At 33.4% G+C, this 19,087-nt stretch overlaps 1 protein-coding gene across 2 annotated transcripts in view; it reads right to left on the bottom strand.

The window, feature by feature from the left end:
* The window catches only part of LOC114333219 (tyrosine-protein kinase Fer), a 211,590-nt gene that overhangs the window by 120,139 nt on the left and 72,364 nt on the right, over nt 1-19,087 (bottom strand). For both annotated transcript variants that reach the window (XM_028283078.2, XM_028283079.2), the window contains exon 2: nt 7,790-7,980. In XM_028283078.2, the coding sequence (XP_028138879.1) occupies nt 7,790-7,980 (191 nt within the window). The remainder of the gene's footprint in view (nt 1-7,789; nt 7,981-19,087) is intronic.

Below are 19,087 nucleotides of genomic sequence, written 5' to 3'. Positions count from 1 at the left end.
GCAAAAATCTCATACCAGAACATCAGTTTGGGTTTAGACAAGAACATGGAACCATAGAGCAAGTAAAACATAGACTAGTAAAACATATCAGCAACGACTTTGAAAATAAACGATATTGCTCAGCAGCGTTTCTTGACATAAGCCAAGCGTTCGATAAAGTCTGGCACAAAGGTCTACTCTATAAACTAAAAAACCTATTGCCTCATCCGTATTATGAACTTCTAAATTCTTACTTATCTGACAAATTCTTTTCAGTTAAATACCATTCAGAATATTCAGAATTACACCAAATAAAATCAGGAGTACCGCAAGGTAGCGTGTTAGGACCAATGCTGTACCAGCTTTTTACTGCAGATCTACCAACTTCAAGAACTACAATAACAGCAACCTTCGCAGATGACACTGCAATACTCGCCTCACATCATGATCCAGTAACTGCCTCAAGAAACTTACAAGCCAGCCTTAATAATATCCAGGCATGGTTAAAAAAATGGAAAATTCGAGTTAATGAGACCAAATCAACCCATGTTACTTTTACACTAGAAGAGGTATATGTCCAGCAGTGTTATTAAATAATTAAATGATTACTCAGAGAAATGAAGTCAAATATTTAGGTTTACATCTTGACAGAAGATTAACATGGAGAACACATATATTTACAAAACGAAAACAATTGGGTGTCAAACTAAGACAACTTTACTGGCTTATTGGCAGAAAATCACAATTAAATCTCACAAATAAGCTCTTAATATATAAAGCCGTACTGAAGCCAATATGGACGTATGGAATTCAATTATGGGGTTCTGCTAGTAATTCAAACCTAGAAATCCTACAAAGATTCCAGAACAAAGTTCTTCGAATTATTGTCAGTGCTCCGTGGTATGTTTCGAACAACATAATAGAAAAAGACCTACAAGTTCAATCCGTAAAAACTGAAGTCACAAAGTACAGTGAAAAATACAAAAACAAAACTAGTGCTCACTCTAATCACTTAGTGCGCGAACTGTTTAATGACAACGATGAAGTGCGTCGACTAAAGCGTTTTAAGCCTACAGATTTATTAAACAGATTTAAATAAAATTAATTAACATTTACCACTACATTATTAACTTTGTTTGTTAATTATATGTTAAAGGAAGCCTCTCACTGGAGAGAATTCCTACATGTCATTTGTTCTTCTAATAATTGTCATAAAATTTACTTATTGTTAGTGATAATAGATTGTAAATTAAATGGAGCTTAAAAAAAAAATATATTCGTCAAATTCCAAATCGAATATTATACGTGCCACAACCAAAAAACGAAGCACTTATTTGGGGAAAACTCATTTTAACTTTTTTAACCTTTCCGTGGCCGTGGGGCATCTTAGGTACCCCAGATGCGGTTTTGTCTTTATAACTTTTCAAAATATTTTTATTTTTTTTATCCCTCCAGGTAATCTTAGAAAATATATTACTAAATCGTTTTTTTTTATAAAAATGATCAAATATAATTTAAATTTTATACTAAAATTGAAATTAACTCCTCGAGTGCCAGAAACCCCTGCCAGAGACATTCAACAATATACAAGTCGAAGATGCAGCTTTTGTGGTAGAGCACGTGATAGAAAGACTAAAATATCATGTAGTACATGCAGAAAACCCATTTGCACCATACATCGAGAAGAAAGTAAAACATTTTTATGCCCTGACTGTAAAAATGATGAATTAGATCAAATTGTAATTACCTACAGGTAAAAATAAAAAAAACGTAAATCTTTTTAATAATAAAAACAAATTATTTCAGTTACTAGTGCTTTATTATATAACTTTCCAAACAATAATGTAAAATTTAAATGAATTATTAAAGTATTTTAGTGGGGTACCATAGTTGCCCCGCATGGCCTGCAGCGTAAGTTTTTATAGCACGGTCCCAGAAAGGTTAAAGTGTTAAATGATTATTTTTGTTTTTTAAAAAAAATTTTTTAGCTTCAAAAGTAAACAAGTTACGTTCAAAATAAAGTTGTTCCCTTTTTTTTGGTAAGAAATCGGAAAAATCACCCCCTAATTAGCATTTCAAATGAACTTAATTGTTACCACTTCACAAGTTTTTTACTCGCGTATATATTGATCATATTATGATCTGTAAGTTTCATCGGTTCAAAGTGCTTATTTTTGAAAGAGCTAAAGTTAAAAGGGCTTGAACGACTCACTTATCACGAGTGAATGCAAATTTAGAAACACCGAATCTTAACCAATTTTTTTCTTACAGAAAAACAAAAGAATACAAAATATTCAGAAAAGTAAAACCGACCTTTTTTATTGTTTAAGATTTTTGGTATCTCTAACAATTTTTAAGTTATTTTGATACAAAGCATTTTTTCAAAATTAAAATTTTTAAAAATTTTACTTTAAAACCAAATTTTTTCAAAAATAGGCACTTTGAATCGATGAAACTTGCAGATCATATCAACACAACATAAGTAAAGTAACTTGTGAACCGGTAATGATTAATTTCATTTAAGTTGCTAATTGGGGGGTAATCTTCCTGATTTTTTTTTGCCAAAACAAAAGGGACCAACTTTATTTTGAGCGTAACTTGCTTACATTTGATGCTTGAAATTTTTTTTATAAAAACAGAAATAAAGCTTTTTTTAAACACTTTAAAAAGTTGAAATGTTTTTCCCCAAGAATGCTTCATTATTTGGATATTTCACATTGAATTATTCTATTTGGAATTTTTCGAATATGAACCTATTTTTCATTAGGTATAACTCTGCTTTTGCTAGGTATAGAGACCTAATATATACACCGTTTTTTTCACTTTTTTATAGGCTATAGTTTTGCTAAGACTATTTTTTTTTTCGACAAAATGCTTACGTTTTGAGTTATTTGCGAAAAACCGTCTAAAAACGTGGTTATTTTATTCAAAAATGAAAATATTCACTTGCAAATAACTCGAAATGTATTGATTTGGTGAAAAAACTCGATAAAACAAAAGTTGCTTAAAATTAGTCAGTTTATCCATTTCGGGACTTATGTTGGACATATATTTTTTCACCCCGAGATGGGGTGAAAAAGATTAAAGATAAAAAGAGGGTTTGAAAGGTATTGGGATGCTTAATCTCCATTCTTGTGGTATTCTGATTTGTTCTATTATTTTTTGGATTAGATTTAATAGTTTTTTGGTCAGATCTGGTCCTCCCTACTTAAGGATTCGGTATTTTGTCCTCTCCTGGTGATTTTATGTTTTTTAACTTTCTTAATGTTTCCTTTACCTCCCTCTCCTCGATTGTTATTTCTTCGTTTGTCGTCACTTCTTGTGTTGTTGGTTTATCATTCCTTCTCAATGTGTCACGTTTTTATTGGTTCCATCGACAATTTGAAATTGTTTTATAAATTAATTCCTTAAATTTGGTCGACTTTGAGTCAGATAAAAATCCATATGTATACTAGGTATATTTTCTGATAAGGGACTAATATACAGTGTGCACGTAAATATTGGAATAAATTCATTTTCTCAAGAATGGACGTATTTGGAAAAAAACCCGAAACAGGTCAATTTTTATTTTTAGATTACGACTTTTTCGCAAATATATCATACTAGTGACGTCACCCGTCTAGGTGTGATGACGTCATCGATAATTTTTTTAAATGAGAATAGGGATCGTGTGATAGCTCATTTGAAAGATTATTCAATTCTCTACTCAGTAATATAAACATTAACATAATTATTTATACAGGGTGTCCAAAAAAAATGTTTTTTGGATTAAATTTATTGACACAAAAAGAAGAATGTGTGTAATTTATTTAATTCAGACTACATTTTACTGCTACCAGAAATCAGGAAAAAATGTTTATTTGACAAATAAATATTGTTTTTAGCTTAAATTCAATATTAAAGCAGCCAACCACCTTCCTCTTGACAGTTTGAACATTTAATTAAAGCGAAAAGCAATGAATATTTTTCAAATAAACAATTTTTTTCTGTTTTCTGAGAGCAGTAAAATGTATTTTGAATTGAATAAATTACATACATTCTTCTTTTTATGTTAATAAATTTAGTTCAAAAAAATTTTTTTGGACACCCCGTGTAAATAATTATGTTAATGATTATATTACTGAATAGAGAATTGAATTACCTTTCAAATGAGCTATAACACGACCACTATTCTCATTTAAAAAAATCATCGCTGACGTCATCACGCCCAGATGGGTGACGTCACTAGTATGATATATATGCCAAAAAGTCGTAATTTAAAAATAAAAGTTGACCTGTTTCGGGATTTTTTTTCCAAAATCGTCCATTCTCGAGAAAACGAATTTATTCCAACCTTTACGTGCTCACTGTAGAATTACAAACTTATCCTGTACTAGATTCTACAATACACAAAGGAAATGGTTTACAGAACATTGTCTGGGTGTATGAAAATTAAACGACAGACTAATAAATCCTTAATATGTTCCATTTAATAATCGTATCAAGCCCATTTCAGCCAATTGACTTCTTCACTCCGTGATAATTATTATGATTGTAAGATGCTTTCGTTCATTTCGGATGTATCTTTAGGAGATTACTCACTTCGTGGTGTCACAAACAAAATAAAGGAAATGATTGTACCAACCAATTAGTCTATGTAATATATTCAAATAATTCCACACAACATAAAATATATTGAAAAAGACTAAGTTTTCAATCTAATAGTGAAGCACGACAATATAGCTAAACATAATAATATACATAAACTTGACAAAATTCGTGCTACATAATTTATTAATGCTCCGAATAGCTCTAGTCTCAGAAAATTTAGGGTGTGGGTTCTTACAACAATATTTAAGCTAAAGAAAAGAAATTATTAATTTTTTGGGCGCCATTAATAGATCAGAATCTATTGCTATATATCTATATAAAAATTACCAAAATGTTACGTAAAATGGTATCCCTTTGAATAGTAATGGTACTTACCCTTGGTGTCTGTGGTAGTCTGCATTTCCTAATACAATAAGGATCATAGATGGATTGTGCGAACAGAAAAAGACGACATAAGTTTAAAACATAGTTATCATTTATTCAGATAGAAAATTGTTAAAAAACTGAGTTGGTTAGAAAAGTAAAAAAAAATAAGTCTTTCGCGTTTCATTTTAAAAGTTCGAAAAAAGAAAAAAAGGAACGAAACAGTTTATTGCAAAATACCTGGTGATGATCTGTTGTTGATGAGCTGCTGGAATCTGGTTAGCTCGCAAGAGCTGTGGTGGATGCGGCGAACTCACTTTCACTTTACAATTTTAGATTTAAAGTACTGTTACATAATTGTTATTATATTATACGAAAAATAAAAATTCCATAGTTTTTTGTTTTATGAAAAGAAAATAACGGCGTTCATGATTATTAGTGATACATCTCACTGACTTGATAATAAACATACTTTATTTAGACCATTGTCTTTAAAAAAAAAACGGAACCACTTTCCACGAAGATTGAATTAAGTTCTGTCTGCACGAGACATATTACACGCCGTACTAGGAAAAACTATTCCTTTATTGTACCGGACACAACACAAAGAATATACGGGTATGGTATTTAAGACAACATATCGCACTTGCGATTTTCACGACAGAATCTTTAAGATCCCATTTTGGCTATTTAGGCACAGACAAGAAAAAATGCACGTCTTCACTGCATGGCCGCTAGAACTTAATTAAATTCTTCTTGTCCTAATCTCGGACAAGATTTCTTTCTCCTCTAAATTCACCTCCCTTTCTCACAGCTATCACCTACTTTGACCAATAGTCATCATTCCGAACATTTTCCTACCAATCACATAGTTGGAAAATAACACGTAGGCCATCCTATTATGGTCATACGTTTCTTTTTCGGCCAATCACCATCGCTGTCCTTTTTGTAACCGTTTAAGGATTTCCACGAAAGTTACTGCGTTGCAATTTCTGTGGAGTTCTTAGATTTCTATCATTCAAACACTTAGCAATATTTCCTATTCTTATTTTTATAAGACATATCCTGTTGCAAAGTAAATGACTCCTAGGAAATCTGTCTCCGAGCCCTAAAATCTCTTTGTAGTTTTACTGACTGCAATAGCTAAATTACCTACTTAAGCATCTAGCATTTCTTAGAATATTTATCTTTTCGCTTTCATGGGTGGTCTTATGAGAAACGCCTCGGGTGCTATTTTACGTCGAATTTTCTATCGATAACGGCAGAGTCGGACTTTGCGATATTTAGGCTGTGGTTTTTCAGCATGTTTCAATAGCACGTAGAACAACACCAAAATGTTACTCTACATCCTGCCAGACTGAAAACAATGGGAACCTTCTCTGGTTACACCTCCGAGGCTTCTAAAATTTGCAAGCTATAACGGATGCTGAGACTAAAGAAGATGAGAGAATTTTATAATTTATAATTCACGTCCCATCTGCTCAGCAAGGTAAAGTTTCAACGAGAATGGTTCTCATCGTACTAAAATCAGAGTAAACATGTAAATCAAAAATGAATAACCATTTTTAATTTCGTTGCAACACGAAACTACAGATCATATTCTAGTTCAATCAGAGAGTGCAGCAAGCACCTCTACCGGTTTCGAAACTTATTAGTCTCTCATCGGGAGGCACATCGTACATAGTGATTGGAGTATACAGTGTGATGAGCACGCTATGACGCTAATAACCGGCAAAATAGCTCAAAAGATGGAAAACATACATTGCGAAACAAAAAGAGGTGAAACTTGTGGAGGTGGAAATTATAGTTATAAACGTATTAATTAACATTACATTACATAGTTTCCAACCTTTAGACGTCTGTGACTGGAGTATTTTATAAAATTCTACTGTCACAGTGACAGTTGTCATACTCCTCTGATACGTCTAAAGGTGGGAAACTATGTAATGTAATGTTATTTTAGACGTTTATAACGATAATTTCCACCTCCACTAGTTTCATCTCTTTTTGTTCCGATAATATCCCGTCGTCAAGTATATTACGTCAGATGCCCTTCGTTGCTACGGAAAAATACATTCAGTGACATTCATGACAATTAATGTTTTAAAAATTATAAAAGTGATGACTTTCAACCGTCAAATATTTATAACAGCTGTGTGTTTAATTGTACTAATTTGTACTTACATAAATAAATTACAATAAAATTTTGGTTTTGAACAGTTTTATTCATGAAATAATCGCAACAAATTGCACTCGATCTCTAAAATTATTATCGAATTTTTGCCCTCGTGACACTTTGACATAATTTCACTCCCCTTCGGGTCGTGAAATTAAAACTGTCAAAGTGTCACTCGGGAAAAAATCGATAATTTTAGAGCTCTTGTGCAATTACTACTGATAATTTTTGATAATTTCACGTCGTCAAGTAAGTATTACGTAAGATGCCATTCGTTGCTACGAAAAAATGAACATTTAGTGACATTAATGACAATATTAATGTTTTACAACTTTAAACCAATTACTAATGAGAACACCATTAATAAGTTTAGCAAATATTCATGCGAAGATATCAATAAAATGTTAGTTAAAATGATTTAAAAAACAGTTTTATTCATGAAATAATCTTATCGACTTACACTCGAATCCTTAAAAATTATCGATTTGTTTTGCCCTCGTGACACTTTGACATAATTTCACATTGCAACTCCCTTCGGGTCGTGAAATTAGAACTGTCAAAGTGACACTCGGATACGAATCGATAATTTTAGAGCTCTCATGTAATAATTACTGATAATTTTTGGCGTTTGATGTCAAACATTAGAAATATATTGTACACTAATCCATACTACCTACTTACATGTGTAAATTGTTGTAAAATCCTAGCATGTTCTTCTTGGTATAGTTTTCTAGCTTTTCGTTTTTCGGCATACAAGGTATTGAGAGTATCTAGGCATTTGGTCTCGATGCTATCTGCGTTTTGGCGTATTACTTTAGCGGTACTATCCATTTCGTCCATCATGTTCCTCCAAGAGTTGGCTATGAGGCTTCCTGAAATAAATAAAATCTTATTTAATATATGTATTGTTTTGGTTCTCAGGAACGCAAAGAAATCACACGGTGTCAAATCAGAACTGTATGCAGGATGACCCAAAAAATCGATGCTTTTCGTCTTAAAATACTCGAATGTGACGAGCCGATAGATTTTTAATCTGTAATATTGGTTACCAAAAGAAATTTCAAAATTTACATAGTCGGGGTTTAAAGGGGTACTAATGCGTATTTTATGATGATGTCTCCAATTATCCTCCTATGCTACTATGCTCACCTCAAAGAAGTGAAGTCTAGACCAGTGCTTCCCAAATTGTGCGCCGCGGCGCCCTGGGGCGCCGTGGCTCGACTACAAGGGCGCCGCGAAAGTTTTCTTCCAATATTAGACATAATCACATAATTACCTTCAAGTATTAAACATTAAACTAAAGTTGTTATGACAACTTTTTAACTTTTAAAATATACCTATATAAAAATGTTTCCCATGATAAACGAGTTCAGTTATTAGTAATTTTATTTGATGCCGACAATATATCCTCGATATTTTAAATTCCACGAAACAATTCTCTTACTACTGTAAATTGACTTCGGACCGACAGGCCATAAATCACTGCCGGTCGGCAAATACAATATTCTCTTTGCCCGTGCACATTTTAAAACTATGAATTTTTACTTATCTAAATTTTAGTTAGTTGAATTTGTAGTTTCATACTGTTCGCATCGTTTCATTTATCAGTGTGAATATAAACAGGGTTGTTTCACCTACTTGTGTACAAAATTTGCTGTAAAAATGGAAAAGTTTTTGAATTTAAATAAACAAGGTGGTTCTAAAAATAAAGTGGATGCACCACAAACTAGTGTTAGAGTCGTGAAGAAACGAAAATACCGTAAATATGATGACAGCTATTTGGATTTTGGCTTTACATCAACAAACGTCAATGATGAAGAGAGACCACAATGTGTATTGTGCCTGAAACTTTTGGCTCCAGAATGCATGCTTCCAAGTAAGTTAAAACGCCACTTGGAAGCCAATCATCCAAACTTTGCGGACAAACCTCGTAGCTTTTTTACCAGGAAGTTAAATGATTTGAAGCAACAGAAAGGTAACTTTTCCAAACATTTGTCGATACCTAAAAATGCTTTGCTGGCATCATATAAGGTTGCGTATAAAGTTGCAAAGTGTAAAAAGCCCCACACAATCGCAGAACAATTAATTCTACCGGCTGCTGTAGATTTGGTAAACATTATGATCGGAAAATCTGCGGGAAAACTTCTTTCAGCGGTGCCTTTATCTAACAACACCATCAGTCGCAGAATTCAGCGTATGGCGGAGGATCTTAATGATCAAATAATTGAAAAAATAAAAGAAAGTGAATTTGCGTTACAGTTGGATGAGGCAACAGATTCTAGTAAAGATGCACACTTGATTTGTTACATAAGGTTCTTGGATGATAATACCATTGTGGAGGATCTTCTGTTTTGTAAAAAAATCACTGCAAGTACAAAGGCGCAAGACTTGTTCGAGATCCTGAATACATTTGTGGTTGAAAACAATTTGGAGTGGACAAAGTGCGTTGGTGTTTGCACTGATGGTGGTCGTTCAATGTCTGGCCGTTATGGAGGATTACAGGCGCTTGTTCGAAACAAAGGTCCGGATTCAGTATGGACCCATTGCATCATTCATAGAGAAGCGCTGGCATCAAAGAATCTGAGTCCTTCACTAAATTTGGTCTTAGAACGTGTGGTAACTGTGGTAAATTATATAAAAACTAGGCCGGTGAAAGCAAGGTTTTTAAAAAAAATGTGTGAGGATATGGGTGCAGAACACACGTCTCTGTTATACTACTGCCACTCACGATGGCTCTCTCGTGGTAATGTTTTGTCTCGTACGTTCCAATTACGGCAAGAAATGTACATTTTTCTTGAAGAAGAAAAACACCAGTATGCCAAGTACTTTGTAGAAACGGATTTTTTTATTCAACTAGCATACTTATGTGATATCTTTGAAAAGTTAAATGCGTTGAATCTCTCCCTGCAAGGCCGCAACACGCACATTTTAAAATTGGCGGAGAAGATTTCAGCTTTCAGAAAAAAATTAGAAGTATGGAAGAGAAAAATGAATGATAATAATATCAATGATTGTTGTCCCTTGTTGCAGGAGTTTATTATCTCCAATGAAGTTAATATCTCTTGCAATATTAAATCTATTTTTGCGGATCACTTATCAGAGCTTATCAAATGGTTCGAAAAATACTTTCAAGCTGATAATATCGACCAGTTTGCATAGATTCAAGATCTATTTAGAGCGGAAGCTCCTTCTTAAGTTACTTCTTTAGAAGAAGAAAGTCTCATTGATTTTGCTTGCGACAATACGTTGAAGACAAAGTTTGGCTGCACGGAACTAACTGATTTTTGGATATCAGTAAAAGATGAATATCCGCTGCTGAGTGGTAAAGCTCTGCGCATCTTAATTCCATTTGCAACATCCTATTTGTGCGAAGCTGGGTTTTCGGCGCTCGCTGTAATAAAAAGTAAATACCGTGCGAAAATTAACGGGGAAGAAGAAAGTAGCTGTGTCCAGTTTGATTCCGAGATTTGAAAAGTTGTGTAATGAACAAGAACAAGCTCATTTATCCCATTAATTACTGTAATTATTTTTTCAATAAATTGTTTGTGAATTTAAAGTATGTTTCATTATTATTAAATTAACCTAACCATATCAACTGCAACAAAAACCGTATTAACTACAGTTAAAGTTAGACGTTAAATCAATATTTTGACTCAGGGCGCCGCGGAAAAATTCTAGTTTATTAAGTGCGCCGCGAACTAAAAAACTTTGGGAACCACTGGCTAGACCACACGGATGGACCCGCAAACCTGAGCAACCTTGGTGAAGATTGGGTAACCAAGAGTGGAAAGCAGGGTAAAGAAGTATAACCTCAAAAAGCGGCCACGAAATTAAAATTGATAAATTAATAGAAAAGATCTGGAAACAATAAAAATAATGCTGAAAGAATTGTGTGGCCGTGTGCAATTATTGTGCTATTGTATATTGTATAAGAAAATAAAAAACGGCTCATGTATGAAACGTATAAAACATTGGGTTCGATATTGCTAAAAAAATGACAACCATACGCCTATGACATAGTTGGTGACTACCAGTGTATCTTCAGACCTGGAAAATCGACAATTGATCAAATATTTACCATTACACAAAATATTTGTAAAGTATTGGGAGTATAAGAGACCGTTTATTAGATTTTTATAGATTCTAAACAGGCTTATGATTCAATTAAGCGTCTAAAACTATGAAATGCAATAGTTGAGCTGGGCATACCTAAGATTAAGATACTAGTTGCGACAACACAGAAGAAGCTGCCTATAGGAAAGTTGGTTTAAACACAAATTTTGGAAAGACACAGTACATAAAAAACCTGGTACTAAGCGAAAATCCAAAAGTCGACTTCAACGAAATAGCATTGGTCCATTAACATAAATACTTATATGAAATCCAAATTCCCAGGGACTGAGATTAAACTGCCGATCTACCAAGAAGAAACACCGTAGCATGAGCCGCATACGGAGTTCTATCAGACATCTTCAAGAGCAACATGCCAAATTATCTGAAAAAGAAGACGTTCGACCAACATGTGCTTCCAGTCATGACGTACGGTGCCGAAACACTATCGTTAACCCAGGCCACAGCAACCAAACTTAGGGTTGCCCAAAGAAAAATGGATCGGTCACTACTTGCACTGACTCTCAGAGACAGGGTAAGAAACGAGGAAATCAGAAGGACTGGCGTCACAGATGTTATAGAGCTAATAGTATTCTTCTTCTTAACTCAGGCGAGACTCGTTAGTCTCTGGCACTTGGTCATAAGACCTTTGTACCAAACCCTGTTCTTCTCCTTAAACTTTAATAAGTCCTGTGGCCTCAACGAAGGCCAACAGTTTTCTTATTGGTAGTTTTAGGATCTCTTCTGGTTCAAACCTCATTTGACCAGTGAAGTCCTGCCTTACATCACCTAGCACACTGCAATGGCATAGTATGTGTATGGCAGTCTCTTCTTCCATTTCGCACTTTCTGCACCATGGTTCATTCACCTTACCTAGTTTGTATAGGTGATTTCTTAAACGGCAATGTCCAGTCACCATTTCAGTGACTATTTTGATCTCTCGTTTATTGAAGTTCATCAAACTGTTCGAGAGTTCTTTATCAATATTCTTGATTATTTTTTTAGTCTGGATTTGCCCTTGAGTGGTTCTCCATTTATTTTGATGATTCTTTATCAGCCATGTCTGAACCTCGTTTTTCGTATCATCTTTAGTGACGCCACAGAAAGGTTTCTGGGCCTTCAAAAGATTCTCTCGAGCCTTGTTTCGCTAACATATTTGCTCGTTCGTTCCCATGCACCCCTTCATGACCCGGCACCCATATTAAAGACACTTTATTGTCTTTTGCCAGGTTATTGAGGAGATCTTTGCAGTTTCTCACCAGTTTTGATTTGGTGGGAGGGTTCTTTACAGCCAGAATAGCCGGTTGGCTATCTGTGTAAATGGTGATTCTCCTAGCTTTAGGGTCTTCATCAATGATTTCATCAATCCAGGCCACCAAAGCAAAAACTTCAGGCTGGAACACCGTTGTATGTTGACCTAGGTTGTCAGATTTATTATAGTTACATGTTTGCCCAAACACTAATCATCCAGTACCATGGGCAGTTTTAGATCCATCAGTGAACCATATTAAGTCCCCATTAATATTTGGGACTTTTTGTTCTCTAGATGGTATAATTGTGTTAATCTTCTCAGTGATGATTAGTTCTGGTGTCATCATATCTGAGTTCATCATAAAGATGGATTCCTCAAGTATAGTCCCAGTAGTGTTTGTGGGCTATTCAATACATAATTCGGTCTCCAAGTATTGTTTGCTTTGAGTCTCAGAAATATATAATTCCAGCGGAGGGAGACCTGTGATAGCCTCTAATGAAGCCGCCCCTGTACTATTCAAGGCTCCTGGTGGTGAGTGAAAATTGGTTACAGGAAGCCAAAGATCGACAGAATGGATGCAGAAGGCTGGATGATGATTATGATGATGATGATGATGATGATGATGATGATGATGATGATGATGATGATGATGATGATGATGATGATGATGATTATGATGATGATGATGATGATGATGATGATGATGATGCGACAACACAAATGTGTATAAGTAACTCCTTTGCATAAGTTAGAATAGGAGGTAAAACATCAAATGCTTTTTTTATGTTGGGAAAGAGAAAGCTAAATATGTATTGGGAAAGACCAGATTACAGATGGAAGAAGATCTGTAGAACAGCCTAGAAAGAGGTGGGAAAAGTTAGTTAGAGAGGATCTGGGGAAAATCGTAGTGAGACAATGGAAATCAGCAATAGTGGTTAAATTGGAACTCCTGTAGCATATCTTTCATAGTGCTTATACTCCGGTCAACTACACATCCGAGGGTACAAAAATTACCATCAAGCTGAAGATTGGCAGGATTGTTCAAAATACCATCATAAATGAAATCTAAAAAGTTCTCATAAATCCGACCCGAGCTAAAAAATTTACGCGGGGTCAAAGGTCACCAAATATAGATTTTAGCGATTTTCAGCGAAACGGTACGTTTTATCATAAAATTAGTTCTAACAAAAAATGTAGATTAGATAATTATCTATAAAAACTGTCTTACTACTTTTTTTCCTAAGAGCCACCGTTTTTGAGATACAACGATTCAAAAAGTTGTAATCGTCATAATATGCGCACACGTTTCCGCACCACCTTTGAGCATTTGGAGGTAGTGCACTTAGCGCGTTATTTGAACATGGTTTCCCCAGTAGGCCTATTCCACGGATCTGTTATGATTCTGTTTAATTTGAAGCTATTGAATAATTGATATTGGCAAGGGTTAACTATGATAAAAATTATAAAAAGCGGTATAAATTAAAAAAAAAGGAAATTCATCAAACTGGTTCATAATTTTCTAAGACTTGAAAATGAATCCTCAATTGTTGGTGATTTAACATTGGAGCACGACCGGTTTCGACAATTAGTGCATGCTACCGAACAAAACAGTCCAACTTTTTTGCAACCACATCCCTTTTTACAGTTGCAAAAAATTGTGTTCAGGAGTTTTTTCGGCGCAGGTGGGAGTAAAGTTTGAATTGGTTCTAATGAACTGTCGACTAATTTCCATCCCCAGTCTTTTGGATCTAGCTGATAACCAAGCCACACTTGAACTTGGTAATATACTCGAAAAAGATGTTGATGAGCAGCAGCTGAGGTTGGAGGAAGACAAGATAATTGCACTTGTTTTTTTATTTCGAGTATTTTAAAAGAAACATGCATATCGACAGTTATCTAAGCACGTAGTTTTTTTAAGCGCTCCATACATAAAGAGAAGAAAAGCTAATTCCGTTGGAAATAACTTCTTGTGGAGTTGAATTAGTTTTTTTAAAAACTTCAGCATATTTAAGTAAAATAGGTTTAACACGTATATTCACTCCGGAGTAGTACTTAAGACTAATTAATACCTCGAGGGTGTCATCTACCTGAAGGATTTCGCCACCCAGGAAGATAACGGAACGGTGTAATTTGCATAATAGTAAACAAACTAAATTTGCATAAAGTTTATTGCATATTGGAATGTTTATTAGAATTTAGCAATAAACATTTTGCCTAGAAAGTTGGCTTTCATTATTATGTTCAAACCCTTCTGAGAAAAGAATAGGTAGGGTGATTAGATTAGCCGACGTACCTATAGAACGTGTTTATTCCGACAAAACCCATCTTTACAAATTGAATAAGACGCATAAATAAGAAGAATTATTATAAGTTAATACTTTGTCATATCAATTTACTATTTTTGTTGGGAATAAGCCGTAAAATCGAAATAATAATTCTTATTACTTTCGCGTTAGATTTTTTTGTTGGCACTGTGTAGGTAATATAATACAGCTTATACATTGCATCCCTCGGTAGACCGCAAGCTGTATAGTAGAAACGTTATCATATTTATAATCTTATATTATTATGTGTAATATAAGTTAAGTTGACCGATAGAATATTATGTTTACTTGTATTACAGCTTCAGTGATGTAGGTATATACATACGTAGTGTACCAATACATAAATAATATGACGATTAGAACTCTTTCAACTCTTTGAATCGTTGTAACCCAAAATCTCAAAAACGGTGGCTCTTATGAAAAAAAGTATTAAGATATTTTTTATAGATGATTATCTAATCTACATTTTTTGTTAAAACTAATTTTATGATAAGACTTACCCTTTCGCTGAAAATCGCTAAAAACCATATTTGGTGACCTTTGACCCCGCGTAAATTTTTTAGCTCGGGTCGGATTTGAGGACTTTTTAGATTTCATTTATGATGGTATTTTGAACAATTCTACCAATTTTCAGCTTGATGGTAATTATTGTAACCGGTCTATTAAGTATAAAAGGGCAAATTGAAAAGCTCCTAACCTGGGGGAAAAAGAACAAATAATATAGAAGATATGGAAAATAAAAGCGAACCTTTATATAGTACAAGGATACAGTTGAAGTTGGAGAAGTTAGAGAAGTTAGAGAAGTATGTAGTCGGTTTGAGTTTCCTTGATTATTATAATGTATTTGGTAATCAAAATCAAAACTTTTCGATGAACAAATTTTACATTCCGAAACTATGTTATATAACATAACATGTTATTGTATTTTAATCTCAGTATTCTCACGACTGAATTAGTAATGAAAATTAGCAAATTTGAATCAGAAATCAGAAAATAACGTTCTAAATACGTTTCTTGAATTTAATTACTTTGTAAATTAAGAGAAAGTTCGACGCAACCTATTTTTTTGTATATTTCAATATTTTATACAATTCAATATTATATAAGATATCCATATGGAATGTAAATCAACTTAAGTTCTCAGACACATACATAAATATAAATAAATACCAAAACATTTTTGTTCAGTCACTGACTTCACATTATTTAAACATGTTTTTAGAATACTAATGGGTAACTAATACATGATTAGTAACCATCGAGATAGGGAACTAAAATGTTAAAAGTACACTTTAGAGATACGTGGTTATACAGTTTTTATTTTAATTTCCTTGTGAGGGATATACAGGGTGTCCCGAAAAGATTGGTCATAAATTATACCACAGATTATGGGGTCAAAAATAGATTGATTGAACCTCACTTACCTATATACAATAGTGCACACAAAAAAAGTTACAGCCCTTTGAAGTTACAAAATGAAAATCGATTTTTTTCAATATATCGAAAACTATTAGAGATTTTTTATTGAAAATGGACATGTACCATTCTTATGACAGGAACATCTTAAAACAAAATTATAGTGAAATTTGTCCACCCCATAAAAATTTTATGGGGGTTTTGTTCCCTTAAACCCCCCCAAACTTTTGTGTACGTTCCAATTAATTCATTATTGTGGTTCCATTAGTTAAACACAACATTTCTAAAACTTTTTTGCCTCTTAGTATTTTTTCGATAAGCCAGTTTTTATCGAGATGCGGCTTCGTTTTTAATATATTTACATAAAACTTTTATGGGGGTTTTGTTCCTTTAAACCCACCAAATGTGTGTGTACGTTACAATTAAACTATTATTGTGGTACCATTAGTTAAACACAGTGTTTTTAAAACTTTTTTGCCCCTTAGTCTTTTTTTGATAAGTCCCATTTTATCGAGATTTGGCTTCTTTTTCAAAATATACCTAAAAATGTAAATTACAAGGTCTCTATAATTGTACTTAACCGTATACAAATATGTGGTGGATTCGACAAATATTCAAAATATCTCGATAAACACTGGCTTATCGAAAAAGTACTAAGAGGCAAAAAAGTTTTAAAAACATTGTGTTTAACTAACGGTGCCACAATAATAATCTAGTTGGAACGTACACAAAAGTTTGGGGGGTTTAAGGGAACAAAACCCCCATAAAATTTCGATGGGGTGCACAAATTGCACTTTAATTTTTTTTTAAGATGTTGCTGCCATAAAAATGCCACATGTCCATTTTCAATAAAAAATCGTTAAAGTTTTCGATATATGAAAAAAAATCGATTTTCATTTTGTAACTTCAAAGGGCTGTAACTTTTTTTGTGTGCACTATTGTATATAGGTAAGTGAGGTTCAATCAACCTATTTTTGACCCCAGAATCTGTGATATAATTTATGACCAATCTTTTCGGGACACCCTGTATAATTAAAACTAACAAAACGGGAAACAACAAAATATAGTATATTGTACAATAAGTGAGAAAAAAGACATATTTCTCAAGAGCGCAGAAGAAGAGCGCAAATCAAGCGAGAAAGAAATATGTCATTTTCTCATGTGTTGTACACTGTACTTTTTCTAAGGATGCGGTTTTGTCAAGAGTTCAAACTTCAAAATTAAATAATTTAGGTGCTTTTAGGTAGGTATATTTTATGCATAAATTGAAATTATTCTTAAAATTATGTACGTTATTTATTTAAAATTTTAATTAACAGTTAGGTATTTTTGAACAGTTTTGAAAGGAAATTCCTGTTAAGTTTTGCTTAAACACTTTTTTTGACAATATTAATTGTGTTTGTATTGTGCATGTTACCATGGAAACGGCGATCATATGTATGTAAACCGTAGGAGAACCCGTGAGAAACAATATTTCTCACTACAATGGCCGACTTTTCTCACTGCATGAGAAATTTTTCGTTTTGAATGTAAGTGGTGAGAGAAGTTGCACATTGTATAGCATCCATAGAAAAAAAATGTGTAACGATTCAAAAAACTTTTAATCTTTTTTAAATTAACAAGAAACAACTCCAGGGCTATAACAAACAAAAATTAGAAGTCCTTTGTACCAAACAATAACATAAAACAAAAATTTTATGCACCTGAAAAACGTAGTTAATAGTTCTTTCCAAACATGGTGGTCGATTTTATTAATTTGAAATAAATTGCTACAGGTCAAATTATGTCATTATACTAATACACAATTAGAGACGTTTAAATTGGAGTTTCGTAATGGTAAAATTTGAAACACGTATGAATTGGGTTTTCTCAATAATTAAGAAATAACTATTGGCATTGATTATATACACTGATATATACTCCGTGTATTCAATCAACGCTATTGGTCAATGAATTTAAAACGGAACATGTTTGAGGCTAACGTGAAAACTTTACGAAGTATGGTACTGAAACTATTTTACCTGTGGCATATTTTACAATAATAATTAATTGTAATAAAAATAAAAAAATGTAATTATCTTCCTGCTTTATTAATAGGCCCATGTCTGTGTTACTGTTTGCCTTCAAAACCTGAGTGGTTAAATACTTCTACAACCAGACTACTCCGAATAGCTGAAAGCAAAGTTAGAATAGCCATGCTGATTAGGGTGGTTCGAAAAAAACTTTTTTTCTTATTTCAGATCGCTATAGTGCGCAAAAGTTGCCATTGGTATAGACTTGAAAAAAGCACTAATTATTATTTTTTTATTAATTTGTCTTCCGGTCGCGCAATGCCATCGAAGTTAGCAAAAATTGTGAAAAACCTTAATTTTTCAAATTTTTTTAAACAGGCCAGATGGTTTTAATTGCGTTCCTATACCATGAATTAACTACTAAAAGTATGTAAAATCAATATAAATGCACTTATTATACATTTGTTTCATATCTTCCGGTCGCGCAACGTAATACAAAATGAGTAAAATTAGTAGTTTTTGCAAAATTTCAAAGTTTGACTGTTTAGAGTACAATTTAATCATACGACTTTTAGAGATGCTATAGTTTAATTCAATTACAATAATATATTTAAAATCCAAGCATCTAAGGTACATTTTGATATTCAAGTGGAATTAGGTCGCGCAGCTTCGTCAAAAACAGCAGACTACCGAGAGGCGAGGCGAAAGTGATGAATGCCAGCGAAGCTCGCGCTACCACAAATAGAGATACATGTGGGAAGACATCTACAATGGAGTATTATCTTCTCCATTACAACTAACTGCCATTCCGCCACCTTTTCCAACACTTACCCTACCTAGATTGTGAAAGACTACCATTTGTTGT

This window comes from Diabrotica virgifera, chromosome 7 (genome assembly GCF_917563875.1).
Source record: "Diabrotica virgifera virgifera chromosome 7, PGI_DIABVI_V3a".
In the NCBI taxonomy this organism is placed as follows: domain Eukaryota; kingdom Metazoa; phylum Arthropoda; class Insecta; order Coleoptera; family Chrysomelidae; genus Diabrotica; species Diabrotica virgifera.
This window is presented reverse-complemented; position numbering and strand designations above follow the sequence as displayed.